General features: G+C 45.3%; 1 protein-coding gene across 6 annotated transcripts in view; it reads left to right on the top strand.

Annotated features, from left to right (window-relative positions):
• vash2 (vasohibin 2) overlaps positions 1–17,526 on the top strand; it is a 39,182-nt gene that overhangs the window by 15,831 nt on the left and 5,825 nt on the right. For 3 of the 6 annotated variants that reach the window (XM_039738299.1, XM_039738300.1, XM_039738297.1), the window contains exons 2-6: positions 4,567–4,655; positions 6,440–6,496; positions 8,177–8,251; positions 14,938–15,319; positions 15,750–15,868. In XM_039738299.1, the coding sequence (XP_039594233.1) occupies positions 4,567–4,655; positions 6,440–6,496; positions 8,177–8,251; positions 14,938–15,319; positions 15,750–15,868 (722 nt within the window). Of the gene's footprint in view, positions 1–4,566; positions 4,656–6,439; positions 6,497–8,176; positions 8,252–14,937; positions 15,320–15,749; positions 15,869–17,526 lie in introns of those variants that run through there. The other 3 variants (XR_005630861.1, XR_005630860.1, XR_005630862.1) reach the window with 1 other exon arrangement.

The raw sequence follows: 17,526 nt of genomic DNA on the forward strand, positions 1-17,526 counted from the left end.
GTGGCTTGATGTTTTAACTTTTTTAATCTCCAGCCGACACTTTACAGATCCTGAAATGCTGTAGTGATTGAACTGGCATCCTCGGGGCGTGCAGTCCTGTGCCACACGATTGCATTCTTCTGTCCCCGTCTCCAGCTGTTGCTGAGTTTTACCCGCCAGACGTTCCGAGGGCCTTCCAGAAATTTCTGTGGCACAAAAGCCCACCTGCTCAGACAAATGTTGCTAAAGATCTTCCTCTTCGTCGTCCTCCTCCTCCATTACCTAGCCCCCCCCATCCCCCCACACATGCATCAGCTGTTGCTCTGAATTCCTTTCTGTAACCAGAAGCCATGCGGAGGAAGTCGAGAGCGAGGCAGGATGTTGCCTACTTTTCCTCGTCCCGTCCTCCCAGTGCATCGCTGTGTCTGGCCCAGGGCCACTCGGGGGGCTCACAGCCAGCGGCCAGCTGGCCACATTACAAAGCGATTAGTCAGAACTCGACGAGACGTCGCTTGTGCTGCGAAAATCTCTGAAATGGACTTGACTGAGGCTTCTCCTCGTTGGCGGAACTGACGCCGAGCCCGTAAAGAATCCCCAGCAGGCGTCTGTCACTCACAAAGTCCTGCGGATGTCGGCCCCCTAAGTCTGGCATGCGATGGCGCTACAGTAACTTCTAAAAGACCCCGTCGGTACTCTGGTGACATACGGAGTTTCTGATGTTGTCAGCAAACCGGTGACCACAAATAAGGAGAAAACAATTCAGAAAGACCCAGAGGGCCGTCGGAAGGGGAGAGGCACAAAAACGAGAAATCCAGGAGGGGTGGTGGAGGATTTGGGGGGGTTACAACCACGCAGGCCTCTCATCGCGTGGTGAGCGTTAAACACAACGTTACTCAAAGGTTATGTTTGTCCCAGAGGTCGTATACGAAGGAAATAAGGAGCAGGTTTGTATTCCCCGAGGTACGAAACCCACAGGGAGCACATGTTTGTAAAGCCAGGAAAAAATACGGCATAAAGCAAATGCTGGCGCCGCACGACTTCATTCACGTTGACTTGTTCGGCGACTTACGACATCTATGGTGCAACTGGTGACATTTTTTTGGTTTTCCAATTGGGGGGGTGGCAGGTCAGGTGACCTGCTCAGGGTCGCACATTGGTGTCAGTAGTGGGATTTCAGGTCCAAAGCCTTACCCAGCACACCACACTGCCCGCTCACTAAGCCCTGCAGGACGGATGGCGAGTCCCAGAATGCATTGGTGGTTTAATGGTGGTGGTGGTGGACTTTTCTCTGAAGACACTTTCCCCTAATAGAACAACTTATGGTATATTGTGAGTGGTTTTTTTTTTTTTGGAGACCTGGCATATCCCCCCCCCCCAAAGTTGAGTTTATTTTTTGGGGACCCGGACTCGCCACCTCCTGTCTTGTGCACGTCTCGGACCCCCATGACGGTAGTAGAATTCATTTGAATGTGTCTGATATCCCTGGCCTCGAGTGGACCCTGCGCCTCTCTTTGGTATCTTTGCTTGTCCGGCGTGCCCTCTGCTTCTCACTCTCTGCCATGTTAAGGTGTGTTGTGTGCCTCCTGTCCTGCCATGACAACCTCATTCTTGCTCCTGCCAGTACTTCCCGTGTTTAAAGGCGACTCTCAGCGTTCCTCTTCCCCTTTTAATTTGGTTTCCTCGTGCGTCTCACACTCTTGTGCCTGGTGCTTCCTGTCTTGATCACGTTTGACTGAGCACTCAACGTGAAACTGACCAATCGGATTGCTCAGATGGGCTGGGCGGTAGCGTAGATTTGTTGCCATCTAAAGTGTTTGTGTTCTGTAAATATGAAGCATTTGTTGTTGTTGTTCCGATTTTTAGTTTGTTAGATTGTGGAGTTGCAGAGACAGACCCTAACGGGAGAAGCTTAATGTGGCCGGTGGGCTGTCTTGCTGTGTCCTTTTGTGTCACTCCAGTTACCTTCTGTGCGCTCGCAGCTCCACTGACCTGAACTTTCTTCTATTTCAGTATCGCAGCACCCCCGTTTTATTAAATGGGGTCCAAACGGCCATCCTTGAATAGCACAAGGCCATCTTCTCCGTCCCCACCATATGCCACTGTTGTTAAAGATATAAAAGCGAATCCCCGGGCCCTGCTAGAGGCGGCGCTGAATCGAAGGCGCCATACAGCGTGTAGCTGAGGTTGTGTCTCTGATTCGGCCTTTCCCAGCATGTTGTCTCGGTGGTCCAGTAGCCTTCACTTGTTTGCCTTTTTGCAGCGTTCACGATTTGCACTTCCTGTTTGTTCAAGTCAGCGAGCCACGGCCCAGCATCCTCTTTCTATAAAAAGGTTTGGGAGTGCGACTTCCTCCTTCCTTCCTTGTGCTCGGAGGTCACGGCAGGAGGTGACAGGAGCTCCGACAGCTGGGTTGCCTAATGCCCATCTGTGTCATGCATTACTAATTTCTATCGGCCACGTGTCTCCCATGTGAAGCACAAACAACGTGCGTCATCCACGTGGAAGGAAATGGGGGTAGAAAAGGAGGTGAAACTGGGAAGGGTGAGCGCCGGTGGTCTCCTGGGATACGTCCCTTGTTTCCAGGGTTCAGGCAGCGGGCCGTCTCTTGGTTTAAGTGCAGCTGTGATCGTCGCCTTGTCCTCCTCGTGGGCCGTGGGCTGCTGACTTTTCAAATGGCAGCTGTTTTAATGAGTGGGATGGCAGTCGCTTGGTTCTTGTAGACTGCGGTTTACATTCTTCACTTAGCAGACACTTTAATCCAAAGTGACTTACAGAAGTGGTCAGCCTAGGGGACTGTTTGGGAACAAGTGTGACAGGACAAGGGTGCAAAAATTAATCTGCATAAGCGTGTAGCTCGGAACAAAATGGCAGAGTTACAGTTTCATAGTTACAAACCGCTAATATCGATGAGACCTTCACCAAACCAGGGTCTTCAGACACATTCAGGATGGAGGTGGGCAGCTCATTTCATCCGCTAGGAGTCTGGACTGAGATTTGATGCCACCTCCAGACGATGTTCTTTAGCAGACCTGAGTGGGTGAGGAGGAGTGCAGGACCTCACAGGTGTCTCCATAAGTACTGACCCGTTGACTGCTCTGTGGGTGAGCACCAAGGATTTGATCTGTTCTGCCCCAGCTGCCATCTTGAATTAGCCTCTGCAGGTTGACGAATGCTGCATTATTCACACACACACACACACAACTGCTGTCTGGGGTCTCCTCCTGGTATCGACCCCGCATGTAATGCCACGTTGTCCCACCCGCCTCATGGTGGTGTCTGTGGTAAGGTCGCACCTTCTCCTTTTGTCTGTCCACGTTTTGTCCCATGTCCCCTAAGACATGCAGGTCGGGTGGATTGGCGTGTGTGTGAGTGGACACTGTGGTGGGTTAAAGGAATACACAACCCAAAAAATGAAGACGGCTTCATCTGTGTCTCGCCCGGTGATGTGAGTGTTCAGATAGGCAAAGAAAACGTCTGATCTTCTGGAGAATGGAGATGATGACATTCCTGATAAAATGGTCTTTAATGCTGACCCGATTTTAACAACGGCCAATTTTATGAGACCGTCCATGGAGGAAAAATCTCGAGTTACTCTTAATAAACAAAGAAGGAAAGAATCGGTGACCGATATTAAAGAAGTGAAAAAAACTCAACGATATTCACAAATGAACGAAGTCAATGGGCCAGCAAAACCCTGACTTCGTTATGTGAGTCCGCACTGAAACAGAAGAATGGGAACCAAAGGGTGAGCGGCACCGTGTGTGTGAATAATTGTTCAATATATTATTAATTTGATTTGTTGTTGATGGTTCTTTAATATCCATAACATAAAAATATACTCCTTGTCTTGTGGTTTACTCCTCAAATATCTATCTCCGTATCTGAGTATACGAGAAAGTCGAGGGGAGAGCACTCCTGATTTTTCTCAGCAGCAGTTTTTTTTTCCTAATGACAAGTGGAATCGACACGGGGGGCCAATGAGTGTCAGACCGCCGACACACCCGTTGGTGAACAATGACTTAAATAACCTGACCTCCTAGGAAAGAGAAATGAAGATGATGATGATTAAAAAACAAGACTTCCTGCCATGTGCACACACACAATTAATGCCAGCGGCCCCTTCCGTGTCTTCCTGTCGAACTTGACAGATGCCGTTCCCTTTCTCGTCACCCCAGGATGTCAGATTGCATAACAAGAAATGTATGACTTGAGTTGAAATCAGTCGAGTTAAGTTGCAGGTGTCGCTGGGGATGTCATGGCTGTGTGCCGCGACCGTTTCCAGTTTGCTACGTTTGAAATGAAGTCTGAAGAATCGCCGGATAAAGTTACGTCACGTGACCAACCGGGCCTTTAGCAGGCCTGGTTTTATTATCTCTGGATTAACGCCAAAGCACACAAACTGAGAACTGCTTAATCAATGAAGATCGCAGTCCAGTTAAAGAGGAAACCTTCAGCCCCAGCAAACCACTAGGAATGAATCTGATAAGCAGTGACTTGGGGGCCACACTGCACGTCGTCCATCTTGCTACAGTTAACCTAATAACCTTAATGTAATGCTCCTTCTTTTCTCTTCTCTTTTCTTTTCAGCTGCCTGTGCCATCAGTGCCAATCTTCAAGCCATCCATGTCAGTTCCAGACTACCTGCACTTGATACAACAGTACATGAAGTTGCTGCAGTATCCTTTCTTGCTATAATACAGTGTGGCGGAGTTTCTTTTGGAGGGGCCATGTCTTGCAGATCAAGCGCGATTCGTAGTTCTGTTAAAGCGCGAGACGACAATCGAACACAAGTCCTCGTGTAATTCCAGGTGGCCACGCGTCCTTGGAAACCCGCAAATCCTTGAAATTAGCAAAAGGTGTTTCACCATCAGGGGCAACCCCAAGTAACAGAGAAAAATGTGACATGTCCTGGAAAACACATTGAAGTGACTGGCTGTAAACTAAAAGAGAAAGGAAGAAATGAAGCTTGTTGCTTCTCTACGCTTTACCGTTGAACCAACAAAATGTATTGGAGGACTGCGGGCAGCTTGAAAACATGTCATTGGGTGTTCATGGCTGGAGGCGGGTCAGTCTCTAGGACACGCCCACTCTGAATGACGAGGCTCTTTGGTTGTATTAGTCAGGAGACTCGTTATTTTTGTTACAGTATCGCTGATCCACTCGCACCGATTGGACTGTCTTAATGCCAGCTTCTTGTTGTTAAAAAAAAAAAGAATGTCGCTACTCCCCTTATGTAACGGTAGGATGTAGCAGAGCCGTGGTGTTAGTAATATTTAGTTACGATAGTAGCCAGCACTGACCAGTCATCCCTTTTAAGGGGTCAGCAGGTGGTCAAGCCCGTGGTGTCCCACATAATGGACTGTCTGTCTGTCTGGCAGACCGCAGTGTGTGAGACTCGAGGACTACGCGAGTAACACTGCAGGCCCGTCTGCTGTTGTCGTCGTCACTTTGTACCCCTCATATTATAAGAGCAGGTCAGGTCACTTGCAGACGTTCTCAGATGATTCTGCACTTATGGGGGAGTCGGGGAGATCTTTGAGAATTGACTTCTGCCTCACCAAAGAGCCTCTAGTTTTGGTCAGCATTCATGAAGCAGATGTAGAGGTGGTGCACAAGAGCGATGGGCTTCACTGGTCACAGAAATGCAGAAAAAGGCACGAGTGGAGTGTGAAACTAAGATAACCGACTGTCCGCTGTGTGTGAGAGCGCGTTACGCACAGGACTGCAAATTTCATGAAGTACACGGTGATGTATTGAATTCTGATTGAACTTCACAGATACCAACATGAGAATTAAAGGGAACAGTAACGTTTAGGTAGAACACTACGTACGTCATCTTTTAATTGTGAAAAGTACTCTTGGGTGGAAAATTTGAAAAAAAACAAATTCTGTCATGAAACGAGTTATAAATCGGATGAGAAGAATCAACGTGGCAGTCGGGGAACAGGCGGACCATGAATTGTGGTGGTGTTCACACTTTGCCCAATTCAACACTAGGGCAGTGGCATCACTGGTACACTTTCTGGTGATTTATGTGAAAACCAACCACACCGTTTCACAATGTGATCCCCAGAAATGCCCACACGAGTGTAGTTTTCACGATTAAATGACAAAACTGAACTTTGTGTTCCTTTCAAGCACAAATGAAGAGTCTCGACTTCAGTCTATTTGAAGATCCAAACTAAGTAAAAGTCGTTCATTTTATCTGAGATTGTAGACCAGGAGCTGCTTCAGCGGCGACCCATTCACTGCACAGCTGTGGCTGAAATCAGGTTTTGAGTTTGCAACTCTAAACAACGGAAGAACTCGTTTTCAGTGTAAATTTGATCAAATGTTAATGACTGAAGGGCACTCTGGCTGATGCAGCATGGCGTCTTGTTACTAACGGTACATCAATGTAAGCTCCACTGGTTCAAGACCCCGAATATTCCCTTTTGGTGGTCCTTAACTCTCTTTTCAGATACAACCACACAGGAACTCAGTTTTTTGAAATTAGGAAAACGAGACCTCTCAGCGGGTAAGAGTTTTTCTCTTTTGTGTACAATAAATGCAGCTGATGATATGTTTGCTGGGTGGCATGGTGGTGTAGCGAGTAGCAAGGCCGGCCATCTCGTGGGCCCAGCGTCGTGGCGAGTCAAGATAGCGTCTGTGTGCAGTTTTTCAGTTTTCCTCACACACCCCCAAAGACAGAACGGTACATGAATCGGCGTCGGGCTGAGTGTTGTGTGTGTGTGTGTGTGTGTGTGTGTCGGAGGTCCCATCCGTGCCCGTTTCCTGTTTTGTGCTCCGTGCTGCTGTGAACCACACTTGGATCAAGTAAGTCTGAGGATGTCATGTTGTGCTCGTTGGGAAGTACAAAGTACTCCAAACTCTACTCCAGCACGCCTCTCCGGCGCCCATTTTAGTTTGTAAACTGCTGAGGTTTACAGAAATGTGTTAGTAGACTTGAAGAAGCATAAGGCTGATTTATACCAAGTGCCCCATTGCGACAGCCCGGTAGAAGATCCACCCCAGCTGTAACGGTCCCAGACGTCAGCATTTCTCCTAAAAATAAACTCAAGATGGCTGCTCACTATGTGTGCTCAGTTACTGTAAATGTGTTAATTACAACTCCTAGGCAGCTCCACTTTTGTTCATCGGCACGTTCTTAAGGTGCCTCTTTGAGTGTTAACCGCTTTAATTATAAGTTACTAAAATAAGGAGCCTGTAAATAAAAGTCTGCTCTTTGAGTGCTTGAATCGCAGTCATGGACCGAATGCGGTGCTCAGGTAGTCTGGGACACCTGGTGGAGACTAAAGGGAGTGCGTTTAGGACTGAAGGGCTGCAGGAATCTGTGAAATAATAATTAAAAAAAAAAAACAAACTGCCAAGTCTTGAAGTCAAGGAGGAAACATGGAGAACTTTTATAAAGTATCTGAATGAGATCCTGAGACAACATTGCCAACTGAAAGAGCGTGATGGACTCAATGGCCGCTTCATGGTCGTCGGACCTCTTGTGTTCTGATGAAAACTGACTGGATGGTTTAGCTTTGTTATCCTAGAATCCCCAATAACAACATAATTAGATTTTTGTTTTCTAATAATATTTGGAAGTTGTATGTATTTAACGTTATGCTGCGACATTCTCTTTGTTTCGTTATGGGCAGCGTCATTTCAGAGCTAGACATCCATTGTTTCCAAGGCAATTTTTCTCAGAATTCCCTGGAATGTGTACCATGTGTGATGTCATCAAAGTGACAGAATGAAGGTGGTCCTGACATCCCATCACTACCTGAGACTGACATTGTGTAGATTGCAAACTCAAGTACTTGGTCGTTATCATCCCAGTAGCTTTAGTTACGAGTCTTCGAGTGTTGGCTAATGGTTTAGTTTTGATAGCACATAAGTTTGACTCTTTCTTGCAGTTGCACTTGGCCTGTTTCTCCCCACGTTCATCATTCAAGTGGCATACTGTGTCCACACGGACTTGATCGGAACTGGGGACGCTGGACTAGTGAAATTCATTTTATTTTAATTAATCCACGCGGCTTATTATCAACTGCATGTGCTGCAAACAGCACAGCAACCATAATTGTGACCTTCACCGGGAAACTGCAAAATGAAAATGAATGAAAACCTTGAGCGCTGTCCTGCCATGCCACTCTGGGTTTTATCGTTGTGCTGTTGTCTCATTGCTTATTCCTTTCTGTTTCCTCAGGTTAATGGAGACGGCAAGAGAAATGACCCGGGAGTCTCTGCCCATTAAATGCCTGGAGGCGGTGGTTCTCGGAATGTATCCTTTTCACAGAAGGTGGTCTCTCCTTGTTTGTTTTGTGTGTGTTGAGCCTTTACCATAGCGGCTTAGCCTGAATTCAACACCCTGTATATTCCAAGATCTTCTATTTTGAAACATCGGCCAGTAGTGAGGTGCCTCGCAGGAAGACGTTAAGCTTAATTCGCTTCTGCTGCCTTTTAGACGAGCACACCTTTCAGATCCTTGACATCTGGTTTGTGCAAACTGTTTGAAGAACTTTTGGAGAGAACGTTTGTTTTTAAAATGACACCCGGTGCCTTCATGTGCTACTATCTCAGGTCCTAAACACACAGTTTGTTAACGTAAGAGTATTTCCAGCTGATATATTAAACGGCCAAATCAAAAGAGAGAAATTGTCAAAAAAGAAAAATCCAAACCTGCATAATCGCCAAAGTCTTCGTCCCCTTTGTCAGTCTCGGGCTCTCTTTGTTCAGTGCCGTGTATTACCTGACCAGGTCCTTCAGTTTGGTGGTGGTCTTCACCTGTTCTCACCCCCACCCCTCTGTTGCTAAGGTCCAAAAGTAGGATGGAGCAAACTTAAAGAAAAAAATATTAAAAACAAGTGTGGATAGAAATATCTGGAGAAAGGGAAGGGGTGAGACCACCTGAAAGGCACCGGACAGACGTCGCAGCTCAGTACAGTCCAGCATACAGAACTGGAGAAGACAGACCAGAACCTATCGCCAGGTCAGGCCACCCCTAAAGTGTGGCACGTGTCACAGAAGCTATCGTGATGACCGTGGTCAGTCAAGCCAGTGACTGCGTGTAAAGAGGTGGGGTGGGAATAAGTGATTTATAAATGAAACATTCCCACCTAAACGTCCGAATCCAAGTCAGTGGCCATGATTTATGTAAAAATTCAGATGGCTGGGGGCTGAATGCTTTTTCAAGGCACCGTAAATAGCGAGCTGTTGGCTGTAATGATTTAAGGCGGGTGTAGAGAAAGCCGTCAGGCTATGTTGGCAGTGCTGAGACTCGCCTTTTTTATAAAATGTGACTTATCAACGTATTCAGGATGGCAGGTGCCAAATTCAAATGGAATTTGTTTGGGTGCCATGCTTTGGCTGTTGGCATTGCTGCATTATTTGCGTGATGGTTTGTCTTAAACAACAGGGTAACATGGGAGTGCATGATGGTTTGCCGTACTCGTGGTAGAAGTCGTATTGTCGCGCGTCCGACCCACATGCCTTCAATTAAGGTGACGTTTAAATACACAAAGCTGGTTCCTCCATCCCCGTTTCAATGAGGTCCCAGGGTTATGATAGTGAAGGTAGTCCGGTTGATGAAGGAGCGAGGGCCCACTGCGGACAGGTCACAATAAGACCTCTATAAGAATTGTTCTGCTGCAATTTTAAAAAGGCAAGTCACAAAAATCGGAACAGAAAAATAGTAAAAAAAAATTTAGCCAGGGTCTGAAGCCAAAACGGGTCACAGAACAAAATACCAAAGTGAAACACGCTGACCAAGACTCAACAAGTAAACACACAGAACTCGTGACTCCCTGAAATGACTTGTATGAGGTTAGTGTAGATTAGCATTGTAACAACATAGCGGGTGGCGGAATTGGACTACCACTTGGACAGTGATGGCGGTAGGCGGGCCCCCAGCACCAAAACCACCGTATCCTTCATCAGCCACCCACCACCGCTCTTTCCAGACTTCTACTTCTCTCCTTCTGCCTCTCACATGTGGTCTGAACAACACCATCTGCACTTCACTTTCCCCCAACTCTGTGAGCCGATCCAAGACCGGATCCTTTACTGAGATCACAGGTGGCCTGTACCCAGATGAACAGGTTGAAGTAGAGGAGTGCGTCTCCTCTCCCAGCCCCATGAGCCATGCGTCTCCACGTGACGTGAACAGCCTGTCTGTCTGAGCTCCGGCCTGCAGATGCTATGGTGGTGTTTGTGTAGCAAAGGATTTGAACCTTTGAAGTGAAACGTGAACACTGCATGAGTAGAAAACATTTCACGTGGATTAAGTTCTAAAAGGAGAATCTGCATAGCTGTCATGTGGGCCTGATGTCTCCTGGCTTATCCTGTGGCTTCTGACAGGCCATCTGGTTGCTAAGCTACTGAGCCGAGCGACATTTGTGTGTCGGAGGCCTTCATGCTAGAATGATTAACTTTGGCGGGTTACCGGGACGTCCTTTTAAAGCTAACAAGCTGTGACGTTTACCCCCCGCACGTCTCCACACGTTTAGATTTTCATTTTTGCTCGCCAGGTTCTGTGTGTTCAGGTTTTTTTTTTAAATTAATTTTATTGTAATCATTTCATACAAATCGATCAATTTTTACAAAAGATAGGATTGAGAACAAGTCGACCCCCTGCCCCTGAGCGAGAGAGAGAACTTGGCCAATGGAGTAAAGCTTAAGGCTTGTGAACAAACCTAAATTGATGAGTTTGATAAGCTAATAGAGATGAATGGAGAAGAAAAGGAAATGCAGAAATAACTTTGAGAGCTTATTCTAAAATATTACTGATGTGATCCTGTCATGTTTTGAAAAAAATCTGTACAGCTTCTCTGAGTATTTGATTTTTTCCAGTTTCAGATAGTATAACCCATCGGTTTCCACTGACTTACAAGAGGAGAGTTAGGATTCTCCCAGTTTAGTAAAGTAAGTCTGCGTGCCAATAGTGTAGTGAATGCAATCCCAGTTTGTTTGTCGTTCTCCACTTTACACCAAACTCGGCTGGTAATGGATTAGGAGCGATTGGGACATCAAGGCTGTCTGAAAGGTAATTCAAAATTCTGGTCCAGAATGACGTTAATTTGGTGTACGCGGACCAGAACATGTGACCCAGTGAGGCTGGCACTTGATTGCAGCGTTCGCAGGTTGGATTTCACCCTGGAAACATTTTGGAGAGTTTTAGTCGAGACAGATGTGCTCGATTATATAATTTTGAGTTGAATAATTGTATGCTTTGCGCATATGGAACTCGAGTGAATTCTCTGCATTGCTACTTTCCACTCCTTTTCTGATATGTTGAGTGAGAGATCTTTTTCCCAGTGTCCTCTTTTCACACATTTAAGAAAGCAAACACTCTCTAGTGGATTCTCTGCTTAATTGACAGCCATTTTCTAGGTTTCCCCAGGTTGGCCGATGTTAGAGCAGAACTTCTTAAAGCTGGCTGCGCTTCTCCTTTAGTCCCCTTTTGTTAAACTCAAGAGGGACAATGGCTTAATTCTAACCCCAGGCAGGCCAAAGAAAGGTTTGAAAACTGAAACTGGGTGTGAATAATAGAAAAGGAAAAATATTTGTGTGTGAAAGAGCAGAGTGGTCTGTCCAGTACTGCGTAATTCACGGTGAAAATGGGCTGTGGGGCTAGGAAAGGACCCGAGGTCGGGTGTCCTGCTCTCTCACTGGACATTACGCCTGCAAAGCGAAGGGCTAATTCACCCCTCCGCCTGTCCATTTGAGAACCCATTCTGGTCGGTAATCCCCTGTCTTTGTGTCACTTTCTGGTGTCCTCACAGCTGCATTGTTCCTGTACAAAGACCTGAGAGCGGTCTGCTTTATTGTATACACCAAGTAACCGGATCCTTCCTCTCCACATCGAGTCCCCCAGATAATGAAAGGGCATTCTGTTTACTGATGGCCTTTCCTTGCATCTCGTTACTTTGTACACTCAGTGTAGCTGGCGGTGTGTCTTGGACATAAAACTTGTGACCTACTTGTGATCCTTTGAACACTCGCACCCATGGGCCTGGCTGTGCCGCCATCCAACAAAAGCCCGCATTCATACAGGACAGTCAGCTGGCTCAGGATCAGAGGCCACTTTTGGAGTCGAGTATCCATTCAGTCAAAGTAATCGCAAACCCAACACCCCTGGGGGCTTTCATGATCTGTCTTCATGAGCCTGCTGTAGTGCTAGCCTTGCTCCATTTCCCAGGGAACAGTTTGGATTGTGACTGCCACTGTATGTGGAGTTTTTAAAATACAACTGGTGAAAAAACACGCTTGAAAGAGCCCTAAAGGTGCAGTCTGCTGCAGAAAGACGGCCATTTTAATGTTTCGTAAACTGCAAGTCAATTGGGAGAACAGTTTGAAAAATCGTGACGTCCATCCGTTAGCAGCATCAGTGCTCTCTACGCCTCCATCAGCCATTGGGCCTGTTACTTAGACGCTTGTATGCCTCCATACCAATTCAAGAATTAAAAATAAGTCTACTATATAATAAGTGCTATCTGTGTGTGTGTGCGCGAGTGCGTCTCGTCTCGGAGTAAACTGATTGGACACTGGCTTTGGTGGCTCACTGCTATGAATGATAAAGGAGTTAAAATAGAGCACTTAAAGGACGTCGTCAAGTTACCGAGTGACGCAAAGGTCACTAAATAATGAGGTGCAACCCGACCAGAAGTATTCACAAGAACGCAGATCTTGGTTTCACAGCAGGTAATGGGGGCCCCTTCTGTCATTGGTGGCCGTTGAAAGAAGACGGGAGACGAGCAAGGGCGCCTCAACAATGAAGAGTCTGGGAAGTGGGCAAAATAGGCCGAGACTTGCAGTACAAGGGTACTGAGGGGGGTATCTGTAAGGCAAGAGGTACGAATATTGTTACGTTTCTTCTATTACCTGCCCTTGACAGGTAAGCACAGCTAGTAAATAAATACAATTTTATAGAATGTCTTGAAAAAGAATTCAGCCCTCTTTTCTTTTCAACATAAATGATTGTTTAAAGGTAGGATTTTGATCAGAATTGCCTATAAACCCAACTCTTTCACAGCACTATCCCCCCAGCCACGAGACAATTATCACGTATAAAAATATTTCAAAAACTGAGACGTCTTCATCTCCCCTCCCCTCTCACAGCTCTGACGGTCTTTGTGAATCCGTCTCCATTCATTTTGCACGATGTGATAGAGCAGGATTCGCCATTTCTCTCTTCACAATTGCTCATGCTGTGCCAGTTTAGCAGTGGAGCGGCGCTGGACATCAATTTTGAGGTCTTGTCACCTGTGAGGTTAAGGTTTGGACTCTGACTGGACAACTGAAGAACATCTTTTTTCTTTTCTCTCTCTCTTCATGTAAAGCCACTCCATTGTTCCTCTGGCAGATTGTCCTGTGGAAAGCCAATATTCCTTTGCAGTTGAATCTTTTTGGATTGTGCAGCATTCCCCTTCCCAACAATCTGAGCAGGTCACCAGTTACAACACAACATGGTGCTGCTATGGTGGTGAAGGAGACTCCTGATTCATGCGTTGTTAGATTTCAGCCACAAACACACCTTAGTCTTCGTCGGACAACAAGGCTTCTAGCGTTTATTTGCGAGATCTTCCAAGTGAGATTTTGCAGACTCTGTATGATTAATGAGAAGTTTCTTCCATTAAGGTCATTTTAACGCAGTGCCTCGCTGATCGTTTAGCCGTGAACGTCCTCTCCGTAACCATTGGCCTCACAGTAGCCTCTCTGACCTCTGCAGTGTTCTCTACTTTTTTCACTTCTGTATGATGGACTGCATTGAGCTCTGAGATGTCTTCGGGGCCACTGAGGTGGTCTTGCTGTCTTTTCCAGATCGATGCTTCTCTCTAATCTTACCCTGACTAGGCTTCAGTGCCGTTTTGTGTTCATTTTAGTTTGGATATCCGCAACAGAGGAGAGACTGAGGACAGGTGAGCCACCAGGTGGAGACCACCAACAAGCTGGGGGAGTTGGTCAGGTGACGCACAGCATGGACAATAGGAGCCTGAGATTGACAAAGGGGAAAAGACTTCTGAAATCTCACCATTTTAATTGTTTACGTTATGATCAAATTGTCAACCGATTTTCAGGTTTTTCCTTTGGTTCTGACATGATGTCTGCTGTTTCATTTGGGGAAAAAAGTCGTACTAAAAATTCATAATAAAGTTTAGAATCTGAGACAACAAAATGTGAAGATTTTAGTGGGGTGAATACTTTTCAGGGCACTGCGTGTTATCAGTAAATATGGTGGAAGTGCACAGCATAAAAATAAATCGAATGCGCCAGCACCGCCATCCCGCCGGGCAGCAGAACACTCATCTGTGCCGCCATTCTCTGATAAGCCGCTTTCCGCTCTGTCTTATCTTGAGGCCACAGCTACGCCGTCTCATTTTGTGTCAGGTCTGTTAAGTTTTGAAATGAAGCAGCGTCTTGTGTGAAAGTGTCAACATCATGCTTTACATTTGTCGTATATTTAGGTGAGCCATTAGGAATAGTGCTTTTGGTGAAGTTTGATACTGTAAGTAAGCTAAGCTGGTCTTGTGTGCATCGTGAAGTTGAGCTACACACTGAGGAGTTTTACCTTCTCCAAATGTGCTGCCCTCCGCTGTGAGTGTTTTATACATTGCTGTTATGTAATCAGAGCTTTACAAGTATGAAGATCTAACGCGGTTGTCTCCTAGTAACTTTCTGAGCAAGAAAAGCGATGCCCACAGGGCCACTCGGGAAGTCACAAGGGGGCTTGAGCTTGCACCCTAGTGGTTTAAGGTCCAACACCTAAACACTTAGGCTGCAGTGCATACTGCTGCATGAACATCAGGAAATGGGTGGTCTATTGGTGCTTAAAGGAAACGTATCCAATGCATTCTTGCAGAATCAAGTACCATGAGTCTACTTCTTGGTGCCTGGTTCCTATTTGTACTTTTATTTTAGCCAACACTTAGTAAACCCAGCAAGAAAAGTCCTCAACTTTGACTTGCACAGATATCTGACCAATGGGCTGACTTCCTTGGAACGATTTCCAATCAGCTTCAAAACACAGTTCTCGGGGAACTTCTTTCATCACGTCGTCCTGGGCGTTTACTGCAATGGGCGCTATGGCTCTCTGGGAATGAGCAGAAGGCCCGACCTCATGGATAAGCCCCTCAGCTTTCGGACTCTGAGCGAGTTGATTTTTGAATTTGAGGACTCTTATCAGAAATACCTTCATGTTGTCAAGAAAGTGAAAATTGGACTCTATGTGCCCCATGATCCCCATGTCTTCCAACCCATTGAATGGAAATATCTGGTGTTGAACTGCAGCAAGATGAGTCGGGGAGAGACGCGAAAGGATTTGGAGAAGCATGCGCGGGACATGAGAATGAAGGTGAGTAACTGGCCATTCTTGCTCAATTCGGCCATTGATGATACACTGAGTTAACAACCTACAGCTTTTCTGTGGCAATCAAAGTTTTTGAAAGTCAATGCAGACAATTCCTGCAGGTGTCCGCACTTGTATTGATTACTTCCAAAGTACTGTGTGTGTGTGTAAAGGCAGTGTCGGATCAAACTGTATTACTATACCCTCAGAAACATTGTATGGATGATATCACACTGTATGTTGCTACCAAATTGGTGAGAAAGAGGCAAATAAGAAAGTAAGACAGGCCAACCATTATAACCCTTAAAAGTGTAGGTCTTTACATTCAAGAAATTGCAAAGAAAGCAAAGGGGTCTGTGAGTAGTAGTATTAAGTATTAAGCTATTTTTAACGAACTTTAGTCTGGTGTAACGCTGATTCTTTTCTCTTTTGACAGATTTTAAAATCCTCTTCTGCTCAGTCCCCTGTTAAAGAACGGGCGAGAGGAAAATCCCTGTCACCTCGTCGTGGGCAAGCAAGTCCTCAGAGACGGCATCTTCAGAAGAGAGACAAATCGTAAGTCTTTTAAAAATGTAGTCTTATAGGATTGTAATGTTCTATAAATATTATCAATCATTTAAACTGCAGACACATCAACCGCTTGAACCATTGAATATCTCATCCATAAATCACAAGACATTTCAAAAACCTGCGATAAGCCTTGAAGTACAGTACTGATTCAGAAATTGGTGTTGATTACAGCAAGGAAGAAGTGAGTGAGCGTTCAGCTACAGGGCATATTGTCCTAGTGGAGAGGCCTGCACTTCAGAGGGTCCGCATTCTCCTTATTCTTTAAAGGAAGTGTAACGTTATACACTAAGTTCTGCACAGATCCAGTCAGCACAGCCACTGCTGGAGTGGTTTTTGTTGTTAACTGTGGAAGTAATGCTTTATTTAAATATGAATGGTCACAGTAGTACTTTGTACATTTATCGGGGTCCTTATTGTCACATGTACAAGGAAATTCTTGCTTACATGTGTTAATCAACTTGTAACACATATTACATTCCTGCAGTGAGAGATTTTTTAATATGTAGGATTATTTTAATTAAAAAACTTACAAAAACTTGTGTTTTAAAATGTAATTTTGACTGATTTGAAGTTATTTTGCAATATTTTTAGAATTTCTAATAATAACATTAAAAATAAGCCACATTTCTGTCACAGAATTTTTGTATCATGAAGCCGATTCACGCGGAGTGTATTGTCTCAAGCCTGCTTATTGTACATTTTGCCTGATGGCCTACTCAGGCTATAATAGAATTGTCTTATTTTTACATTTGGAGCTTAGCGAGTCAGATGCGAGAACTGAACCGACAGCCTTGGCATTTTATTCTCCAATACACTACGCCAAACTGACTGAACTGTACACTTCACACAGATATGCTAGGCTGAAATCTTGGTCGGTACTGAATATGGTCATTGAGCCTTACCAGATGGTCGTATTTAGCCAAGCAAGCTGCCGTGCACATCCCATAAAGTACTGACACAACTTTCCGAATCTGAGATGCTAGAGAACCTTAGCAGCTGTCGGGGCAGACCTGAGCTCAAACTCTAATTTGGGAAGCGCATTAGCAAGCAGCTGCCACTGCAGTTGACACGATCAGATAGCAGGCCACTGTGTGCTTTGTTGGAGGGTTAACTCAGTACTTGGTGTTCAATTCAAAGACTAAAGACTATTCTTTAAAAAGGCTGAACAATATGGAGTGCACTTTAAATTTTGAATGATAATGGAAATAATATTCACAATATGATACACGTTCCTTTTCGTGTGTGTATAATAATTACCAGAAAACCCGCGATTCTTAAAAGAATCGCAAATCCAAGAATGGCAATCCCTTTCTGTTCCCTCTGATATTTGGCGGGAAAAACAATCAGTTTTCTTTCCCCAAGTAACCGATCGCCACACAATCAGCTCTGTAATAGAAGTTAAGCCGTCTGTAAGCTTAGAGCGCCGATTCTTCAAAACGTTTAAAGAACATTGAAATATCTTCGTAGTACATTTAATTATCCTATCCTTCACGCCAGTCCCAGTGAAGAATATAGATTATTTAAATGAAGTTAGTTTTATCTGTATAATAAACATATTTTGCTGCATTTCATCTTAAAAATGATCTCGTCATCACATGTAAATACGCGCTTTATAAAGTGGCTCAGGTTGTGTGATATTATAA

The sequence above is a fragment of the Polypterus senegalus genome, chromosome 16, assembly GCF_016835505.1.
Source record: "Polypterus senegalus isolate Bchr_013 chromosome 16, ASM1683550v1, whole genome shotgun sequence".
NCBI lineage: Eukaryota > Metazoa > Chordata > Cladistia > Polypteriformes > Polypteridae > Polypterus > Polypterus senegalus.